This window comes from Saccopteryx leptura, chromosome 3 (assembly GCF_036850995.1).
Source record: "Saccopteryx leptura isolate mSacLep1 chromosome 3, mSacLep1_pri_phased_curated, whole genome shotgun sequence".
Classification (NCBI taxonomy): Eukaryota; Metazoa; Chordata; class Mammalia; order Chiroptera; family Emballonuridae; genus Saccopteryx; species Saccopteryx leptura.
In genome coordinates this window covers 133432131-133454009 of record NC_089505.1, presented here as the reverse complement: position 1 = coordinate 133454009, position 21879 = coordinate 133432131, and the positions used below count along the sequence as shown (strand labels likewise).

General features: G+C 40.2%; 2 protein-coding genes across 5 annotated transcripts in view; both read left to right on the top strand.

Annotated features, from left to right (window-relative positions):
- LOC136400198 (cytochrome P450 2J2-like) overlaps nucleotides 1-21879 on the top strand; it is a 91969-nt gene that overhangs the window by 61615 nt on the left and 8475 nt on the right. The window lies entirely within an intron of this gene.
- Nucleotides 1-21879, top strand: part of LOC136400196 (cytochrome P450 2J2-like) — a 35678-nt gene that overhangs the window by 8006 nt on the left and 5793 nt on the right. For both annotated transcript variants that reach the window (XM_066376418.1, XM_066376417.1), the window contains exons 2-8: nucleotides 779-941; nucleotides 5801-5950; nucleotides 6343-6503; nucleotides 8564-8740; nucleotides 10495-10636; nucleotides 12862-13049; nucleotides 16658-16796. In XM_066376418.1, the coding sequence (XP_066232515.1) occupies nucleotides 779-941; nucleotides 5801-5950; nucleotides 6343-6503; nucleotides 8564-8740; nucleotides 10495-10636; nucleotides 12862-13049; nucleotides 16658-16796 (1120 nt within the window). The remainder of the gene's footprint in view (nucleotides 1-778; nucleotides 942-5800; nucleotides 5951-6342; nucleotides 6504-8563; nucleotides 8741-10494; nucleotides 10637-12861; nucleotides 13050-16657; nucleotides 16797-21879) is intronic.

The following is a 21879-nucleotide window of genomic DNA, read 5'->3' as shown; positions in this document are numbered from 1 at the left end:
CACACATTCACCTCTCTTTGCACACGGAGTTCGCTCATTTCTCAGAGACTCGAGTGGCTCTGCACCAAGTACCAGAAAACAAACTGCCTTTCACATTGCTGCTCTGGTTCTTCTCACAGAAGCCTGTGAGGGAGGAATCCCTTTATCCCTTTTATAGCTGCGGAGCTGAGGCTCAGAAAGCCAGACACTTTTCTCGAGAGCCCACAGCTAGAGAACAAGAGAGCTATACTTCACACACACTCCAGAGCTAGAGTGTGTTTCTCCACACCTGGTCCCAGTCCTATTATGATTTTTATGCCATCTAATATATGTTGAGAAAGGGGACAATCTCTTTTGATTAAACAAATATGATTTACCACTAAGTCCCTGCCTGCTACAGCAGGTTCACTGCACAGATCTCGGCCTTCTTTGGTGAGTCACCTGTACTGAGTTCACTCCCTTCACAAGACTAAGAGATTCTTGAGGTTAGCTTCTTTATTTTATTATAGTTCTATCTTTATAACTCATTTTCAAGGCAATGGTAGATGCTCAGTCAATTCATGTAGGTTCACCATATGAATGAAGGTTTTATAAGGAGTGTCCATATATCCAAGAGTGAATTAAATTCAAATCCGGCTGACAGGAAAAAGAGAAAAATCCGGGAGAAACATTCCTGTCATGTCGAAGTAAACACACATGTTCATGCCTTCAATACAAGTCCTCCAGCTACACACACTTCCTTCTTCCTGGACACACACAAGTGCGCACATTCAACTGTGACTATGTAACTATTTTTCAGTATGTGAAGAAATATGGGAACATTGTTGCCATGGAGATTGGAATCTGGCCTGCAGTTATTGTAACTGGATTGCCCTTAATCAAAAAAGCCCTTGTTCACCAGGACCGAAACTTTGTGGATCGCCCTACATCCCTTGTTCGGGAACGCATCTTTAAGAAAAATGGTAAGTTTCTTGACCAATGTCAGATGTGCATGCTTAATATACTGCTCACAAAAATTAGGGAATATTTCAGAATGAATATAAAGCGATAAAATATCCTCTGATATTTGTGTGCAGTCAATTTTTAAAGTCTGTTAAAGGTGCCTCTGTGATTATGATTCTCTACTACTCCCCAGAGACCAAGCTCTTTATAGAATTTCTGCTTTTGAAAAATACTTGATGCCCTGATTTCCCTATTGAAGGCACCCTCTCAGAAGATTAGGCAGTGTCATCCCTAATGTGAAGGACTTGGGAAAAACTGCATGTCCTGCGTGACATCACTCTAAATGCCTTGATAAACAAGTAATCAATCATTCCACGTTAGCAGAGAGAGTGACAGTACATCTGCTCCTTCTGGTTCCCACTCCAGATCTCTCCCCTCAGGACCCAGGAGGTGGCTCTGCTTTTCCCGCTGCTTTTGTAATGTCTTCATCTTGCCTCTAGTCCCTTATGCTTTAGCATTAAGGCTGCGTCCACAGTTCTAGGTTAGAACTGTTTGGCACAGATAGTTTAAATTATTGTTAAATAAACTTCATTGTTTAAAAACGTAAATGGGCCTGACCAGGCGGTGGCGCAGTGGATAGAGCGTCAGACTGGGATGCGGAGGACCTAGGTTCGAGACCTCGAGGTTGCCAGCTTGAGCGCGGGTTCATCTGGCTTGAGCAAAAAGCTCACCAGCTTGGACCCAAGGTCGCTGGCTTGAGCAAGGGGTCACTTGGTCTGCTGTAGCCCCACGGTCAAGGCACATATGAGAAAGCAATCAATGAATAACTAAGGTGTCGCAATGAAAAACTGATGATTGATGCTTCTCATCTCTCTCCATTCCTGTCTGTCCCTATCTATCCCTCTCTCTGACTCTCTCTCTGTCTCTGTTTCTTAAAAAATAAAAAAAATAAAAATAAATTTAAAAAAAACCTAAATGGCCCTGGCCAGTTGACTCAGTGGTAGATATCGGCCCGCCAGGTGGATGTCTAGGGTTGGATTCCCAGTCAGAACACACAGGAGGGGTGCCTATCTGTTTCTCCACCCCTGCACCTTCTCTTTTCCTATCTCTCTACCTATTCTCCTCCCCTCGTGCAGCCAAGGCTCGATTGGAGTGAGTTGGCCCCTGGCTCTGACTATGGCTCCACAGCCTCTGCCTTGGGCACTAAAAAATTCCTTTGTTGTATTGAAACAAGGGCCCCAGATGGGCAGAGCATCACCCGGTAGGAAGCTTGCCAGGTGTATCCCGGTAGAGGTACATGCAGGAGTCTCTCCCTGCCTCCCCTCTGCTCATTAATATTAAAAAAAAAAAGAAAAGAAAGAAAAAGAAAAAAATCTAAATGAAAAAATCAAGTTTATTACTCTGCCAAAGTATTGCTTGTTTCTCCAGTGACTCCCAAATCCTCTTTGAAATGTACTATCTATTGACTCTACATCGGTTTGCTCTATTAATTACCTGCATCGTGAAGCACAGGGCTAGGCACCAGGGATAGAACAATGAGTGGAACAGACAAAATCCATTACTTTTGTAAGTCAAATTCTATTCAGAGAGAAAGAGGATCCACTAGCTGTGATTGAAAGTCTTCTGTAAATAAGTGCAAGACACACTTACAAAGGGTATCTAATCCAGTCTTGGGATTCAGGAATAACTAACATAAGTGAATGACAACTTATTTAATAAAGTGAAGAAGCAATCAGTCAGAGGGAATCCAATATAAAATGTCCCTAAGGTGATGGAAAAAACAGTAAAGTTGTGGAAATTTAAAAAGTAGTCAATGTGGCAAGCACAGAGATTATGTGGAATTAAATGGACATGAAACCACAGAGCTTGACTTGAAGCTTATACAAGTTCTTGAGAACGATGATGGTTTTTATCCTAATGACACCAAAGCTCTTGAATGGCTTTCAGTAGAGAAAGGAGTCATCATATTTACATTATACAGTTTTCAAAACCTATGTGGGCTGCAGTGTAGAGAATGGAATTAAGGAAGTAAAAGAGGTTTGCAGCATTTTAGGTTAGAGAAGTGATAGCTTGGAAGAGGGAGGTGGAAGGAAAGGACAGTACAGTGAGTTAAACTGAAACAGTGGCAGTGAAAGTACATGGATTTAAGATATTCAGGAGGTAAATCCAGTAAGACATGGTGACCTAGATGGAGGAAGATTGAAGCATTGAGGTAGATACCTAAGTGGGTAGACTGATGGAAAGAACAAACATTTGGAGAACAAGGTGTTTGGTTTGGCCTGGGTGGGGAGCTGTATGGAGAAAAGCATAAATTCAATTATGGATACACTGAGTTTGAAATGCCTTTACATTGGCAAAGTCAAGCAGATAGTTGTATATCTGTGTCTGGAGCTCAGAGTCAAAAAGAGGTCACTATCAACAGATGTTATTTAAAATTGTAAGAGTAGTGAGATTTTTCAGAAAAGGATTATAGGGTAAGTAAAGAAGACCTTATCTTGAAGAACTCCATCATTTCAGAATTTTGTAGAAGAAGATAAACTAGCCAAGGGTATGTGTAGCTCTGTGATTTCAGAGAATTAGGAACAATATTTGGAGAGTGTAGTATCCTGAGCACCAATGGAAGAGAGTGTTTCAAGAAATAAGTATCTCATGCTACTGAGAAACCAAGTAAGATGAGTTTGAAAATATCCCTGGCTCTGAGAGCAATGAGGGCCATTTCATGGAGATGGAGGAGGCCAAAGCTAGAGGTTAAAGGGAGTTGGAGTGCTCTAGAAGGAAAGAAATGAAGTACTGTTACCCTACCTGTGTTATAAAAGAAATGATGATCTGTTGACCACACCAGCATGGTTTTTTTTCTTTGCCTGCGTGAGATATTTACTTCTTCACTTTCTTCAGTCATTTATTCATCTACTAAGGTCCAGCTTCAATAGGACCTCTCCTGTAAGACTCATGAAAGCCTTGTCTCTTTACAAGTATGGATTTTCTTACCTATGAGTGCATTCTTAGTATGTAGCATAATGTAAATACTTAACTATACCTATGTGACTAGTAATCCAAGCATGGGCTTGGCAGTCAGGGACATGTGAACTTGAATGCCTGCTGAGCTGCTTACTGACTCTGTGTGTAACCTTGAAAACTTTAACTCTTGTACCTTGTTCTCATCAGCAAAATTGGAAAGTGGGTGAGAAGACAACCCACTGAAGGGGAGAACATATTGGCCAATTATACATTGGATAAGGGGTTAATATTAAAATTTTATTAAAAAAACTTTTGCAACTTAAGTGAAAAAACAATCTAGTTAAAAAATAAGCAAAGGAGCTGAATATAGACTTCTCCAAAGAGGACATAAAATGGGCAATAAACATATTAAAAGATGCTCAACATCTCTAATCATCAGAGAAATGCCAATTCAAACCACAGTGATAGCATCTCACACCTGTCAGAATGACTATCATCAATAAATCAACAAGTGTTGGTGAGGATGTAGAGAAAAGTGACTCTTATATACTGTTGATGAGAATGCAGACTGGTACAACCACTATGGAAAACAGTATGAAGTTTCCTCAAAAAATTAGAAATGGAATTGCCTTATACCCAGCAATTCCACTTCATAGAATATATCTGAAGAAAACCGAAACTCTAATTTGAAAGAATACACACACCCCTATGTTCATTGCAGCATTATTTACAATTGTCAAGATCTGGAAGCAGCTCAAGCACCCATCAGTAGATGAGAGGATACAAAAGCTATGGTACATTTTACATTTACACAATAAAATACTACCTGGATATAAAAGGAAAAAAGGAACGCTTACCATCTCTTACCATTTGTGACAGCATGGATGGACCTGGAGAGTATTACACTAAGTGAAATAAGCCATTCTGGGAAAAACAAGAACCACATCATTTCACTTATATGTGGAATCTAATGCACAAAAAAAAACAAGTGGAAAGACTCATGGATACAAAAAACGTACAGCCCATAGTTAGAGGGGAGGGGTTTTGGAAAACTGGGTAAAAAAGGTGAAAGGATTAAGCAAAAAAAAAAAAAAATACAGAGATTACCAGAGGGACAGGGGGGTGAGTGGAGGTACAAGAGGGTAAAGGGGGATGAATGGTGATGGAAAAAGACGACTTTGGGCGGTGAATACACAATACAGGACACAGATGATGTATTATAGATTGTACACACAAAAAAATTCAAACAAAAAGACATAATAATTGTATCTACCTCATAGTGTTCATGTGAGTACTATATTACATAATGCATAAAATTACTAATGTGCCTGGCATCGCAGACAATCAGTACATACTAACAATTATATTCATTACTCTGAGATTATTTGTCTAAATACTGTTCAACTTGGCCCTGGCCGGTTGGCTCAGCGGTAGAGTGTCAGCCTGGCGTGCGGGGGACCCGGGTTTGATTCCCAGCCAGGGCACATAGGAGAAGTGCCCATTTGCTTCTCCACCCCCCCCTCCTTCCTCTCTGTCTCTCTCTTCCCCTTCTGCAGCCAAGGCTCCATTGGAGCAAGGATGGCCCGGGCGCTGGGGATGGCTCCTTGGCCTCTGCCCCAGGCGCTAGAGTGGCTCTGGTAGCGTCAGAGCGCTGCCCCGGAGGGGCAGAGCATCGCCCCCTGGTGGGCAAAGCATTGCCCCTGGTGGGCGTGCCAGGTGGATCCCGGTAGGGCGCATGCGGGAGTCTGTCTGACTGTCTCTCCCCGTTTCCAGCTTCAGAAAAATACAAAAAAAATAATAATAATAATAAATAAATAAATACTGTTAAACTGCCAAATGCCCTTTTCCTTTCTACCATCTGATACAAATTCCTGTCCCATTTATTGGCTTTCTTTTCAGAATGTTGTCTTCTTTTCCTCAGGATTGATCATGTCCAATGGCCAGATATGGAAGGAGCAAAGAAGGTTCGCCCTGACAACACTAAGGAATTTTCGGTTAGGAAAGAAGAGCTTAGAGGAACACATTCAAGAAGAGGCCTACCACCTCAGCCTGGCAATAGAGGAGGAGAACGGTGAGTGGACCCTCGGACAGGTGCTGGAGACGGTGGCTCATTCATTCACTGAACAGACACTCATTTAGTACTTCCGTGCCTGTCCTGTGCTCACCACTGTGTTAGGCACTGAAGATATAACTGAATAACTAACTATGGCCCTGCTCTTGTGGAGCTCTAGAATTAAGCACAAGAAGGCAAGCATTAAATTCATTATGACTTTAAACCTTGGTCATCAGTATGATTTCCCAGGTATTGAGTGGGAGTACTGGCTGCATGTCAGACACAGTACAGGGTGCTGTGGCCACAGCCTCAGATGTTTTTCTGTCCTCAGTATGTCATGTGTCATGTAGGCTCTCAGTAGAAAATGGAAACATACCATCTGAGGGATCCATCTTTTCTCCCACCTGCAGGGCAGCCTTTTGACCCTCACTTCAAGATCAACAATGCAGTTTCCAATATCATTTGCTCCATCACCTTTGGGGAGCGCTTTGAGTACAAGGATGACCAGTTCCAAGAAATGCTGAGGTTGCTGGATGAAGTCATTCGTCTAGAGATGTCAGTGTGTACCCTGGTAGGGGTTTCTCTTTTCATAATTTTCAAAAGTTAAAGGGGCTGATGTCAGACACAGATTTCTTTAAGCTCCAATATAACCTTTTAAAGTTTACTTCAACACAAACTTATTTGAAATCTGTGACTCTTGTGTTTTGGATACTATTGCTAACTATTTACTGTACATAAAGAACATTTCTAGCATTCATGCAAAGCAGTGAACTTTACAGGTGTCTATGTTGTTGTTGTTTTTAAAGGACTATGGGGCCATTGTCTTTGAGTCGACCCTGTCTGTGTCCCTCCCTAACCAGCCATCTCACACCTCCTCTCTCAGAAGTATTCTTCTGTGTTTGGCTTCTCCCTTATCAGACTGTTTTGAGATTCATTTGTGTTAGTTGTTCTTTTTCAAAAATCTGAATAGTATTGCATTTTATGAATATGCCACTGTTTGTTACTCTATTCTCTATTGTTACACACTGGTGCTGTTTCCAGATTTTGAATGTTATAAACAAATCTGCCAAGAATATTCTAGTACATTTGTTTAAAGATGAAATGAAGCATCATGATGTGTGCAGGGAGATATGAGAGAGTGTAAGCAAATCCAGAGAGTGATCCATGGGCTCTGTGTTAAGTGCTTAGTGGATTTCGTATCATTTGGTCACCAGAATAACCCAGGAGCCCTAATGGCAGCTAGTTCAACTAGGGAGCAACAGTTACATTCTTCTCCTCTTCCTCTTCATTATTATTGCCAATGCATTACAGCTACAAAGTAGCAAAGCTAATAGCCAAATCCATGTCATGTCTTAAGTCTATTTGATTCTCTATTATGTTATGCTGTTTTCTACCAGATATTATTATAGAAAATATATTCAAAAACCACTTTAATAAAAATGTCTGACCCACATAGTGATTACATCTTAATGGGGACACACACACACACACATACACACACACACACATATATATATATATGTTTAACAAATACAGAGATATAGATAGAGATAGAGATAGATAGAGATATAGATATCACACAAAAAAATAGTGATAATTGACATGGCATGGAGAAAAATAAACCAGCATGAGAGAATAGAAAGAGGGTGACAGGGGTACATCCACTTACAGGACCATTCGTTGAGACTGCTCCACGTAGCTGACATTTGAGCAGCACTTGAATGGAGTGAGAGACTGGAGCTATAGAGATTTCAGAGGAAGAACCTTCTAGGTGGAAGGAAAATCAAATGCAAAGGTCTAAACAGAAACATCCTTGATGGCATTACAGAGATCAGTGGAGCTGGACTGGAGAAGGTGAGGTGACAGGGAGTAACAGCAAAGCAAGTGACCACCGTGTTCTGGGCCCCACTCATATAGAGCTTCCCATGTCCAGAGAAAGATGTAGAAGTTTATCTACCTGTCTTGGGAAGTCATTGAAAAATTGATAACCAAAGAGTGAAATGATCTTCTTGGCAGCAATTTTCAACATTTTTTATCTCATGGCACACAGACACTAATTACTAAAATTATGTGGAACACCAAGAAATATACTCTATGTTTTGATGCTCTAACAAAAAGAAAAAGGTATAATATTGATTCATTTTCACCAGATGGTTATAGTTGTGTTGGATGTTGTCACTTCAATTGACAATCTAAGTAAAGAGGTCAATGACCTTGACTAAGTAATCAGGTTTTGCATGTTTTAAAAATTATTGTGGCACATCGGTAGAAAATCACTCAATTAAACAGTTAAACGATTACTCTGGCAGTTCTGTGGAAAATAGATTGGAAATGGGGATAGGAATAGACTCAGAAAAACTGCTGGAGGCTGTTCCCGCATCCAGGTAAGAAATGGTGGTTTGTAGTAGGGTGACAGAGCAGTTGGGGTGGTGAGAGGTGGTCTGAAACAATATATTTTGGATGAAGCACTGAAATTCTTTGCTGGAGAGATGAGAAGAGGGATTAGAGAGAAAAGAACAGTCAAGTCTAAGCAGAAGCAAACAAGAGCTAGAAAGAGAAGGTGGTTGTTGTCTTAAAAAGCGGGAACTGGCACCATGGTGTCTTTGTGATTGTTTTGTTTTTCTCAACTAGCTCTATATTATCTTTCCATGGATAATGAAATTTATTCCTGGACCCCACCAAGAAGTCTTTATCAAATGGGAGAAACTGAAATTGTTTATCTCTCATGTGATTGAAAACCACAAGAGAAACTGGAATCCTGCTGAACCAAGAGATTTTATTGATGCGTACCTCAACGAAATACAAAAGGTGAGGAAACCAATGTTGTTTCCTGCACTTTGTTTTTGTAGAACAAATGGGGATGTACTGGTTTCCTGTTGATCCAGTAACGAATTAACTTAGTAGATTACAACAACACAAGTTGAATCTCTTACTAATCTGATGTTCATAAGTCTCAAACCAGTTGGACTGGGCTCAAGTCAAAGTGTTGGCAAGGTAGGCTCCTTTGAAGGCTCTCAGGCAGAATTCGTTTACTTGATTTTTCCAGCTTCTAGAGGTTGCCTGCTTTGTTTGGCTCATGGTCCCTTCCTGCCTCTTAAAAGCCATCAATGTATCATCTTCTCTGCCACCATCCTTATATCTTCTCTTTACAAACTCTTGTCTCTTCTGGTTATATTGGGAGACTGGGATTCTCATGAAAAATCTTCCTATATCAAGACCCTTAACTTAATCATATCTATAAAATCCTTTTTCCCATATAACATCCACAGGTTCCAGAAATTAGACATGGACATCTTTGTGGGCCATTATTCAACTTACCACAGGGAAGTAAAACTAGAGGCAGAACTTCATAGGGTGTGAGAGTAGCATTAACTCGGGCTGAATGAGGTAATTAGGAATAAAAGTAGGGGTTCCATGGTATTTAGCTTGAGGCCTTGGAAAAGCTCAAATACTGCCTTTTTATCTTCTATTTTCTACCCTCTACCCATATTGGAAGGAACTATGTGAAAGCTTCAAAGCTTTGTTTTATTATTAGGTTGACCTGTACCCAATTCCCTACCTGTACTTTTTCAGTTCCCCATGTAGAATACAAATAAAGCTGAGTCAGAGGCCAGAGTTTGTCCTCAAGGCCTGAGTGAGACCCCAAGTTACCCACTTCCTATCCTTATAGGAAAGAAGCCCAATTGGTTATGTAACATTTCACATGGCAATCCTTCTGATTAACATATTTCATTGCATTAGTGTCATAATTTTTTAGTATCACCTTATTTGTTCCTACTGTGAAAGTTGGCAGAATGGTGGATTTCTTTTCCACGACCTCTCTTATTTTACCTTATTGGCATAATATTAATAGAAACATTGATTTCTGGTCAGAGGAGGAGAATTCACTTGCTATATGGTTTACAGGTATAGGGTCAGACATTAAGAGGAATGTTGACAAATTGAAGCTTTCAAGGGAAGGTGGTAAAGATGATGAAATGCCATAAGGAGTGACTGATAGATTCAGAGAGTTCTTGCCTAGAAAGAAAAGATTAACTGAGAGATATAAAACTTGTACATAGAGGAATTCAGTGTATTCATTCTAGTATCAGTACAAACATTTGCTGAGTATTTGCTGGGTGCTCTTTGCCTCTCACATGATTCATTGTCACCCTCAGAGGTGTGTTTTGTTATATTTATTTTATAGCACGGAGAGATTACGTAAATTTCCCCGTGTCATAGAAATAGAGAATGGTGTGGCTAATATTGGAACCAAAGTATATCTCTCCACTGTACTAACAGATTCTTTTTCCACTGTACTAATAGCTTCTCCCAAAGTATAGGCATAAAAAATAGTTGTCCTGATTTTCATTCACCCAGAGTCCCAGACTAACAAAAGCTTCCAGCACTTGGGGTGGGACTCCACCCATCATATTTCTATAATTGGACTGCCTCCTGAGGAGATCAAAGGAACGCCTTTCCTCCTGTGTGCTTTCCCTCTACGTGCTCTGCCTAGGTGAAGCCCCTGTGTATCGTGGCCACCAAGAACCCTGTAAATAAACTAATAAACCCGGTGTTTCTAGCATAAGAGCAATGCTACTTCCAGTTTCCATGAGGAAAACCTCATCTTCTGTGCCCTGGATCTTATCTTTGCTGGAACTGAGACCACTTCGACGACGCTGCGCTGGGGTCTGCTTTACATGGCCCTCAACCCAGAAATCCAAGGTGAGCATGTTGGAGAGTTTGTCTGGGCTAAGACACAAAGTTCCTCCTGGAATGCACTGCCCCAAAGTTGGGAGCAGAAGACAGCATGGTAGAATGGGAAGATAGACAGGATGATCACTAGACAATGTGGACTTGAGAACAAGCACATGCTCCAATTTTTCTGGTATGATTGTGATGGAGCCACATATATTGAATACAAGTATAACAGAGGCCCTGCCCTCAGGAAACTCAAAGTCTAGTGGGGAAACAGTGAAGTTCATTGACATTGTGGTGAGTTCCAGGAAAGAGTTACAGTCTCACAAGAAATCTGGTCTTTGGGGAGGTTACATGTCAGACAGGAAAGAAGAAAGGGAGGGAGGGAAGGAGGGAGGGAGGAAGGAAGGAAGGAAGGAAGGAAGGAAGGAAGGAAGGAAGGAAGGAAGGAAGGAAGGAAGGAAGGAAGGAAGGAAGGAAGGAAGGAAGGGGAGAGGAGAGGAGGAGAGGGGAGGGGAGGGGAAGGGAGGGGAGGGGAAGGGAGGGGAGGGGAGGGGAGTGAGGAAGGAAGGAAGAAAGGAGGGAAAAAGAAAGCTAGTCTTAGTCCTATCTTTTCCTCTTTGTGAGTAATGTCTTCTATTGTCTTGTAGGTAATGCTCACACTTCTTAGTTTGATATATCATACCCCCTAATATGCCTTTTCCTGTTCAGCCTCTGCTCCACCCACCCTGGATGGCAGCCTCATTATATTACATGCCATTTTCTTGGCACTGTCATTATTTATGCCTCTTTGTCATCACACCTGCTCTTCCCTCTACAAGAAAATATTTCCCTAATTTCTCTACATACTAAACCACTCACTCTGCTTGAAGATTCTGCTTAACACTACCTCTCAAAAGATGTTTCCCCAATCCTCAAGAAAATTACTAGCATTTCTTTTCCTAGAGATGAACTATTGCACCTCCTTTACTGTGCTTATCACACCTTATTCATGTATCTTCCCACAAGCTATAGTCCACTCAATGACAGTGACTGTTATAATTTTCTATTTCTCTAGGTCCCAGAACAGTTTGAACACATGAGGGATCAGATTTATTATGAAACAGTTTTTTAAACTGTGCATTAAAGTTTATTAAAAGGATATAAAATGAACTTAGTGAGTTGAAACCAATTTTTATTCCCTAAAATTCAAATAGGGTAGAAAAGATCAGAGTATATCCATCCCATGTACTAAGGATAAGTTTGTTCATGCAAATTTATATATATTATGTGGGGCAAAAGTAGATTTACAGTTGTAAATATGCAAAAGTTTATTCTTGAATTATTATTTATTAATTATTGTATTATTTTCCATACAATAAATCTTTTTCCCCAGCCTGCACATATATGTATACACACATATAAAACATATGTATATTTATAAATCTTGACTCATGATGCAAAATGCCTTTGCAACTGTGAATTACATTATTTTTTAAAAGTTTAAAAGCTTCCTAGTTAGGATACAGACTTAACTTCTATGATAGAAGTTTATACACTAGAAGTTTGTTTGCCTCAGGTAAGAATAATTTAACTGTATTCTGCAGATTTTGGGGGGTTCAAAGCTTTCTCAAATGTGTTGTTCTGTTTGACCTAAAATAATGCTCTCATTGGCACTATCAAAGATGGTTCCCTGCTAAGTCTGCTTTTCCACCAATAAGAAGTGAAAGGAGGAGAAAGAATCACACACCCTTCCTTTAAGGTCATGAAACAAATAGTAAAGTCTTTCTACATACTTTTCCATTGGTCAGAATTAGTCACATGGGCACATTTAGTCAAAGGGAACCTGGGAAATGTAGTCTTTGGTAACCAGGTATCCAGTTAAAATATTATTGTAGAAAAAAACAACAAAACAGATATTGGGAGACAATTAGCAGTTTCTATCATTTGTTGGGTGCTTGCCTAAATCAGTTATGTAAGTCTCAAAATACCCTCAAGATGAAGGTAGATTTAGCCTCACATAAAGAAAAGGAATCTGAGGCTCAAAGAGTTAAAGTAATGCAGCAGTACTTTGGTAGAGCAATTTTTGCAACCAGACTCGTACTATACCAGGGCCCGCTTTCCACTCTTATTACCTCCTTGAGAAACAAGACTCTATAGAAACTACTATCACTTTAGGCATTTTGAGTCTAGTTATTTCATTCCTTAGCTTATCCAGGCACAAGGAAAGTTATGGAATAGTAAAAAATAATTCAACTTTTTTTCTCTTCAAGAAAAAGTACATGCTGAGATTGACAAAGTGATTGGTCACTCACAGCAGCCGAGCATAGCTGTTCGAGAGCTCATGCCCTACACGAATGCCGTCATCCATGAGGTGCAGAGAATGGGAAATATCATCCCCTTGAATGTGGCCAGGGAAGTGACAGTTGATACCACTCTGGCTGGATACCACCTGCCCAAGGTAATTAGGGACCCAGCCTCAGATCTTGAAAATGTTTGCAAAGACTAGCTTTTCTTTGCTGTGGGATTTCACAGTGATTTGTTTTTCTGTTTGGTTTTTGTTTGTTGGTTTGTTTTTTTTTACTATAAAATGTGTATGTAGAATTACAACCTGGCAGCTCTTTTTTTTTTTTTTTAACTGAGAGAAAGGGAGACAGAGAAGGACAGAACAGGAAAAACAGACAGGAAAGAAGAGAGATGAGAAGTATCAACTCATAGTTGCAGCTCTTAATTGCTTTCTCATTTATTACTTTCTCATATGTGCCTTGATCAGGAGCTCCAGCTAAGCCATTGACCACTTGCTCAAGCCTGGGACCTTGGGCTCAAGCCAATGACCTTTGGCTTCAAACCAGCGACCTTTGAGCTTCAAGCCAGTGACCTTTGGGCCCAAATCAATGACCATGTGGTCATCTCCATGATCCCAAACTCAGGCCAATAAACCCGCACTCCAGCTGGTGACTTCAGGGTTTTAAACCTGGGTATATAGCATCCTGGGACAACTCTCTATTCACTGCATCACTGCCTGCTCAGGCAGCAGGCAGCTGTTCATAGTTAGAATTTGCAATGGAACCTTTTTCTTTGCCTTGGAAGTGCATCTCCCAGGATGTGGGACCTACCAGATTTACATTGGAAAATTCTGCTTCACCATTCTTGGGTTATAGATTATTAAAATATGAAGGGAGAATTGAGACCACCTGGGCCAACATCACATTAATGCTGGTGTTTCCTACATCATATCCCCACAGGTGTGTTTTTCAGCTTTTATTTGCAGCCCTGGGGTGGGACTGACTCAGACGAGAAACCTATCCAAGTCTGTGCAATATTAAGCATTAGAAAAGGAGAAACAGGAACCAACACTTAAGCAGTAATTATGTGCCATGGACTACATAGGTTCTTTCAAAATATCTTAATCAGTCCTTTGAATAAATATGTTATTTCTGTCCTATAAATTAGAAAGCAGGACTCCTAGTGATTCAGCTTGTGTAAGATCTCTCAACTACAAAGTGACAAGAGCTGGGTTCAAGAACCAGATCTGTGCTGAATCCCAGGTTCATCTTTTTTGTACTAATCGTATTCTCTACACAGGATTTGTTGTACTTTGACCTTAAAAGAATCTTCTTGCAATTGCTCTCAGTTTGTCCCTGCTAAATTCCCTGTCCTCCCTCACAAAGGAAATTGTGACTTCATCCTGCCCACCAAGTTGTAATCTCAGCAGACAGTCTGCTTCGCCCCCTAGCGCCCTCTCTGCACACTGCACATTTATCGCTCCCTGCTCTCTCACCACCTGGTCAGCTTCTGTGGGTTTGCCCATTCCAGTTGTCCGTGTTCTTCAGCATGTGTTGTACCTGGAGACGAAGTTAAGAGGCATAACCAGGGGATCTTACCCATTGTACACTGTTTGGTGATTGTCCCTGCAGAGTCATGAAAAGCAGCTACACCTGCAGCTATTGCATTCATTGTTTCTTGCTGACTGACCATGTGTTAGGAGAAGGCCAAGGTCTAAATTATTTCATGGGTGCTGCTTACATTTTTATAGCAATGAATTTAAGCTCCAGGGAACCAGCCCAGCTCTACCACTGATTTTTAACATCAATTTTAATAACCATCCTGAGAACTGAGAGATCTGAGTGACTGTGTTGTAGAGGCTAAGAGCCATGGCTTTGCTGTCAAATAGACCTAGTTCAAATCATGGCTCTACCTTCTCCTATCATGTGACTCAGGGCATGTTATTGAACCTCTCAGAGCCTCAATTTCTTTATTGTAGGATATAAAGAAATTATATCTTACAAATAATTTTGTAATGCAAAATTATAATGCAAAACCTGCTTCCTGGGTCGAGGTAAAATCAGGTCATGTGTGTAAAACATCAAATCTAGTGCTTAGTATAAAAAGTACTTAAAATAGGCCCTGGCCGGTTGGCTCAGTGGTAGAGTATTGGCCTGGCATGCAGGACTCCCAAGTTCAATTCCCTGCCAGGGCACACAGGAGAAACGCCCATCTGCTTCTCCACCCCTCCCCCTCTCCTTCCTCTATGTCTCTCTCTTCCCGTCTCACAGCCAAGGCTCCATTGGCACAAAGTTGGCCTGGGCGCTGAGGATGGCTCTGTGGCCTCTGCCTCAGGCACTAGAATGGCTCTGGTTGCAATAGAGCGACGCCCTAGATGGGCAGAGCATTACCCCCTGGTGGGCGTACTGGGTGGATCCTGGTTGGGCGCATGCGGGAGTCTGTCTGACTGCCTCCCCGTTTCCAACTTCAGAAAAATACAAAAAAAAAAGGTACTTAAAATAGCAGTTATTATTTATTAATTCAATAAATGTTCACAAAGCACCGGAAATGCTCAGGCTTGGGAAAACAACAATGGGGAAAATAATTATTCAAGTGCCTACTCACAAACCGTGAGACTACCCTGCTGAAAAAAACCTCACAGGTTTCTATAAAGATGAGACTGGCTGGAATGGGGAGTAGGAACAGGAATGGTCAGCAGAGACTTCTAAAGGAAGTGATTTTTGAGCAGAGGATAGAAGAATGATTTTTAGACTTAGCTCTGTGGAAGGAAAGACATTCAGCTATGTTAACAACATTCAAAAGCATACAAAAGCGAATAGGAAGCTAGATATTTGAGAGGCTGGAAGCAGACTAATGTACTGCAAGTGCAAGCAGAGAGAGAGAGAGAGTGGCCCAGACAGGGCTCAGGCACTGGATCTGTCACCTAAGAGTGATGGGAAGCTATTGAAGGGTTCCGTCAAGTTCAGGGTATGGGTGCGAGAGTAGACAGGTGTGACATAATTAAATCCTATTCAAAGCTCACTCTGATTCAGAACATAGAGCTGACTAAAAGGCTATGGAGCATAGTTGATCTGCTATTATAACCGTATAAGCAAGCAAGGTGGTAGCCTGGATAAGCTGGCAACAGTGGACATAGGATGAATGTGGCAGAATTAAGAGAAATTTAAAGTAAAAGTAACTGAAAGACTAGATGTAGACAGAATTAGGGAAAAGGAGGCATAAATTAGGACCTGTGGGATTCTTTCTATGTACCTGCATGGATAGGGGTTCCTTTTACTGGGCAACTTGATTCTATATATTATTAAATCTCCTGTGCAGTCTGGCGACATTGGAGAAAACACAATGGGAGAAACAGGAAAGAATGAGACATCATTTCTATTGCTAGAACTGCCACAGTCATCACCTCACTGAGCAGCTGGGCTGATCTGGTACAGTACTGACTGGCTTAGCTCGTATGTGATGCTCGCCTTGAGACATGCATGTCCTCATTCAAGTCCTACAGTGACTTGTCCCAGCAGAGGAGATCCATGCTGCAGTCAAGACTAACCACACACTTCTAATAATTCCCAGCAGGCATTTCCAGTCTATCATTGAAAGCTGTCCTATGGCAAAGAGCAGGGCCCTGGGAAATTAGGACAGGGGTGGCTGGGCTCAGAAGATGGTGAGCAGGGAGGTGGAGGATATGGTCAGGCCCCTGCTTGGAAGCCGGAGACTTCAACCCCTCTGCATAGGTTTGTTGTGTGGGTCAACCTTCCTGAGTCTTTCCTGTTTTGTTTTTTTTAGGGGACCATGTTCTTGACCAATCTGACTGCACTGCACAGGGACCCTGCAGAGTGGGCCACCCCCGACACATTCAATCCAGAGCATTTTCTGGAGAATGGACAGTTTAAGAAAAAGGAATCCTTTCTGCCTTTCTCAGTCGGTAAGTTCTAAAAAAACAGGTTCTGAATCCAGAGTTCCCCTCTCAGCCCTCCTCTGCTCTTTTCCCAGCATCCTTTGCTTTAGTTGGGATGTGTACAGACAGCCCAGCCAAGTGAGACTTCCTGTGCCCTTTGCTCCACGTCAGGGGTCCCGGGGCTGGTGTTGCTTCAGGCTGCCTGACATTCTGAGCCACTGCTTGTCTCACATGGAGATTTCAGCTTCACTTTGTTCTGTTCCTCAGAACATTAGGAACAGAGACTCAGATCTGCTTCTTGGTCACAGAAAAAGTTGTCCATTTGCCATTTTTTGTAAATGTCTCAAATCTTTTAAGGACCGCCAACTGACATGGAACTAGACCTAAGATATAATAAGGAGATGGTGTCAATGAAAATGGCTACTGGCTTATCATTACAGGCATCAGGAGTGACCCTGAGAGCCATGGCTTGACTAGATGCAAGCTACTCTAGATACGCTTCTTTTTTGCCTTTTTAAATTTTAATTATGCTGTAAAAATTTAATTAACTCATTTACATGGTTGACAAGTTGAGTGGTACAAAACAGGGTGCTGAGAAAACCCACATTTCCAGGTTGTCAGAACCAAAATACTGTTTTAACTAATAACATTGTAAAATCAGTGAAAAAAATTCCTAGTACATTGAGTTATGTTTGTTTCATGAATTATTTCAAGTAGTTTCCCAATTCCTTAGTTCTGGAAATATTTGTGAGCTTTTATGCGCCCAAGCAGTCAGCCCTGAGGATATGACAGTGAATGTAGTAGATATAAGAGCTGTTCTCTTGGATCCTGTGTTCCAGCTTAAGCTTACAAGGTCCATATTAGTGTCACTACGTTAGAGATCATGAAACCGAGGCTTAGAGGGGTTAACAATGGCATTTTTTACACCTCTTATTGTCTTTTTTATACTTTCTCTTTTTTTTGAATGATTTTTTTTCTTTTTTTTAATTAATTTTAATGGGGTGGCATTGATAAATCAGAGTACATATGTTCAGAGAAAACATCTCTAGGTTATTTTGACATTTGATTATGCTGCATTCCCATCACCCAAAGTCCAATTGTCTTCCGACACCTTCTAACTGGTTTTCTTTTTGCCCCTCCTCCCCCAACCCCCTCCCTCTCCTCCTCCCTCCACATAACCCCCACACTCATGTCCATGTCTCTGAGTCTCATTTTTATGTCCCACCTATGTATAGAATCATATAGTACTTAGTTTTTTCTGATTTACTTATTTCACTCAGTATAATGTTATCAAGGTCCATCTATGTTGTTGTAAAGCATCCAATGTCATCATTTCTTATGGCTGAGTAGTATTCCATAGTATATATGTACCAAAGCTTTTTAATCCACTCGTCCACTGATGGACACTTGGGCTGTTTCCAGATCTTCGCAATTGTGAACAATGCTGCCGTAAACGTGGAGGTGCATTTCTTCTATTCAAACAGTGCTATGGTGTTCTTGGGGTATATTCCTAAAAGTGGTATAGCTGAGTCAAAAGGCAGTTCGATTTCTAATTCTTTGAAGAATCTCCATACTGTTTTCCACAGTGGCTGCACCAGTCTGCATTCCCACCAGCAGTGCAGGAGGGTTCCCTTTTTGCCACATTCTCGCCAGCACTTATTCTGTGTTGTTTTGTTGATGAGCACCATTCTGACTGGTGTGAGGTGATAGCTCATTGTGGTTTTAATTTGCATTTCTCTAATGATTAGTGATGTTGAGCATTTTTTCATATGCCTATTGGCCATTTGTATGTCCTCTTTGGAATAGTGTCTATTCATTTCTTTCACCTATTTTTTGATTGGATTGTTTGTCCTCGTGGTATTGAATTTTACAAGTTCTTTATAAATTTTGGTTATTAACCCCTTATCAGATGTATTGTCAAATATATTCTCCCATTGTGTAGTTTGTCTTTTTATTCTGTTCTTATTGTTTTTAGCTGTGCAGAAGCTTTTTAGTTTGATATAGTCCCATTTGTTTATCCTGTCTTTTATTTCACTTGCCCGTGGAGATAAATCGGCAAATATGTTGCTGCAAGAGATGTCAGAGAGCTTACTGCCTATGTTTTCTTCTAAGATGCTTATGGTTTTATGGCTTACATTTAAGTCTTTTATCCATTTTGAGTTGATTTTTGTGAGTGGTGTAAGTAGGTGGTCTAGTTTCATTTTTTTGCAGGTAGCTGTCCAATTTTCCCAACACCATTTATTGAAGAGGCTGTCTTTACTCCAATGTATGCTCTTACCTCCTTTGTCAAATATCAGTTGTCCATAAAAGTGTGGGTTTATTTCTGGGTTCTCAGTTCTATTCCATTGATCTTTATGCCTGTTCTTATGCCAGTACCAGGCTGTTTTGAGAACAATGGCATTTTAGTATAACTTGATATCCGGAAGTGTGTACCTCCCACTTTATTCTTCCTCTTCAAGATTGCTGAGGCTATTCGTGTTCTCTTTTGGTTCCATATAAATTTTTGGAATATGTCTTCTATATCTTTGAAGTAAGTCATTGTTATTTTAATTGGTATTGCATTGAAGTTATAAATAGCTTTGGGTAATATAGACACTTTAATGATGTTTATTCTTCCTAACCATGAGCATGGTATATGCTTCCACTTGTTTGTATCTTCTCTGATTTTTTTATCAATGTTTTATAATTTTCTGAGTACAAGTCTTTAATCTCCCTGGTTAAATTTATTCCTAGGTACTTTATTTTTTTGGTTGCAATGGTAAAGGGGATTGCTTCCTTAATTTCTCTTTCTGACAGTTCATTGTTTAGTGTATAAAAATGCCTCTGATTTCTGAGTATTAATTTTATATACTGCTACCTTGCTGAATTCATTTATCAGGTCTAGTAGTTTTTTGAGACATTAGGGTTTTTTATATACAATATCCTATCATCTGCAAATAATGGTAGTTTTACTTCTTCTTTTCCAATTTGGATACCTTCTGTTTCTTCTGCTTGTCTGATTGCTGTGGCTAGGAGTTCCAGAACTATGTTGAATAAGAGTGGTGAAAGGGGGCACCCCTGCCTTGTTCCTGATCTTAACGGGATTGCTTTTCATTATTGCCCATTGAGTATGATGTTGGCTGTGGGTTTTTCATAGATGGCCTTTATCATGTTGAGGTATGTTCTCTGTATTCCCACTTTGCTGAGAGTTTTGATCATGAATGGGTGCTGGATTTTATCAAATGCTTTTTCTGCATCTATTGAAATTATCATATGGTTTTTCTCCTTCCTTTTGTTTATGTGATGAATCACATTGATTGATTTGCGAATATTGTACCACCCTTGCCTCCTAAGAATAAATCCCACTTGATCATGGTGTATGATTTTTTTCATATATTGCTTGATATGGTTTGCTAATATTTTGTTGAGGATTTTAGCATCTAAACTCATCAGGGATATTGGCCTATTATTTTCTTTCTTTGTGTTATCTTTGCTTGGTTTTAGAATCAGAATTATACTCGCTTCATGAAAGGAGCTTGGAAGTCTTCCTTCTTCTTGAATTTTTTGAAATAGCTTGAGAAGGATAGGAGTTAGTTCTTCTTTGAATATTTGGTAGAATTCACTTGTGAAGCCATCAGGCCCAAGACTTTTCTTTTTTGGGAGTTTTTTGATAACTGTTTCAATCTCATTTGTTGTAATCAGTCTGTTTAGGTTTTCTGATTCTTCCAGATTAATTTTTGGAAGATTATATGTTTCAAGGAATTTGTCCATTTCATCTAGGTTGTCTAGTTTTTTGGCATACAGTTCTTCATTGTATTTTCTTACAATATTTTGCATTTCTGTTGTGTCAGTTGTTATTTCTCCATTCTAATTTCTAATTTATTTATTTGAGTCCTCTCTCTTTTTTTATTGGTGAGTCTGGTTAAAGGTTCATTGATCTTGTTTACCTTTTCAAAGAACCAACTCCTGGTTTCATTGATCCTCTGTATTGTTTCTTTAGCCTCTATGTCATTTATTTCTGCTCTGATCTTTATTATTTCCTTCCTTCTACTAGCTTTGGGCTTTACTTGCTGTTCTTTTTCTAGTTCTTTAAGATGCAGGGTCAAGTTGTTTATTTGAGCTTTTTCTAGCTTCTTGAGGTATGCCTATAAAAACTTCCCTCTCAGGACTGCTTTTGCTGTGTTCCATAAATTTTGAGTTGATGTATACTTGTTATCATTCGTTTCTAGGAATTTTTAAATTTCTTCTTTGATCTCATTGTCAGCCCATTCGTTATTTAATAACATGCTATTTAGTTTCCGAGTGTTTGATTATTTTTCAGTTTTTCTGTTGTGGTTGATTTCTAGTTTCATGCCATTGTGATCAGAGAAAGTACTCAATATGATTTCAATCTTCTTAAATTTGTTGAGAACGCTTTTGTGCCTAACATGTGGTCTATCCTAGAGAATGTACCATGAGCACTTGAAAAGAATGTATATTCTGCTGCTTTAGGGTGAAAGGTTCTAAAGATATATATTAAATCAAGTTGATCTAGTATGTCCTTTAAGTCTGCTGTTTCTTTCTTAATTTTGTTTTTTGAGGATCTATCTAGTGATGTTAGTGGGGTATTTAATACTACTATTATAGTATTGCTGTTGATCTTGCACTTTAAATTCATCAAAGTCTGCTTTATATATTTAGGTGCTCCTATATTAGGTGCGTAGATATTTATAATGGTAATATCTTCCTGTTGGATTGCTCCCTTTATCATTATGCAGTGACCTTCTTTATCTCTTACTATAGACTTTGTTTTAAAGTCCATTTTGTCTGATATAAGTATTGCTACCCCAGCTTTTTTTCATTTCCATTTGCTTGAAATATTTTTTTCCATCCTTTTATCTTCAGTCTATGTGCATCTTTTGGGGGTTTTTTTGTTTTTTTTGTATTTTTCTGAAGCTGGAAATGGGGAGAGACAGTCAGACAGACTCCCGCATGCGCCCGACCGGGATCCACCCGGCATGCCCACCAGGGGCGAAGCTCTGCCCACCAGGGGGCGATGCTCTGCCCCTCTGGGGCATCACTCTGCCACGACCAGAGCCACTCTAGCGCCTGGGGCAGAGGCCAAGGAGCCATCCCCAGCGCCCGGGCCATC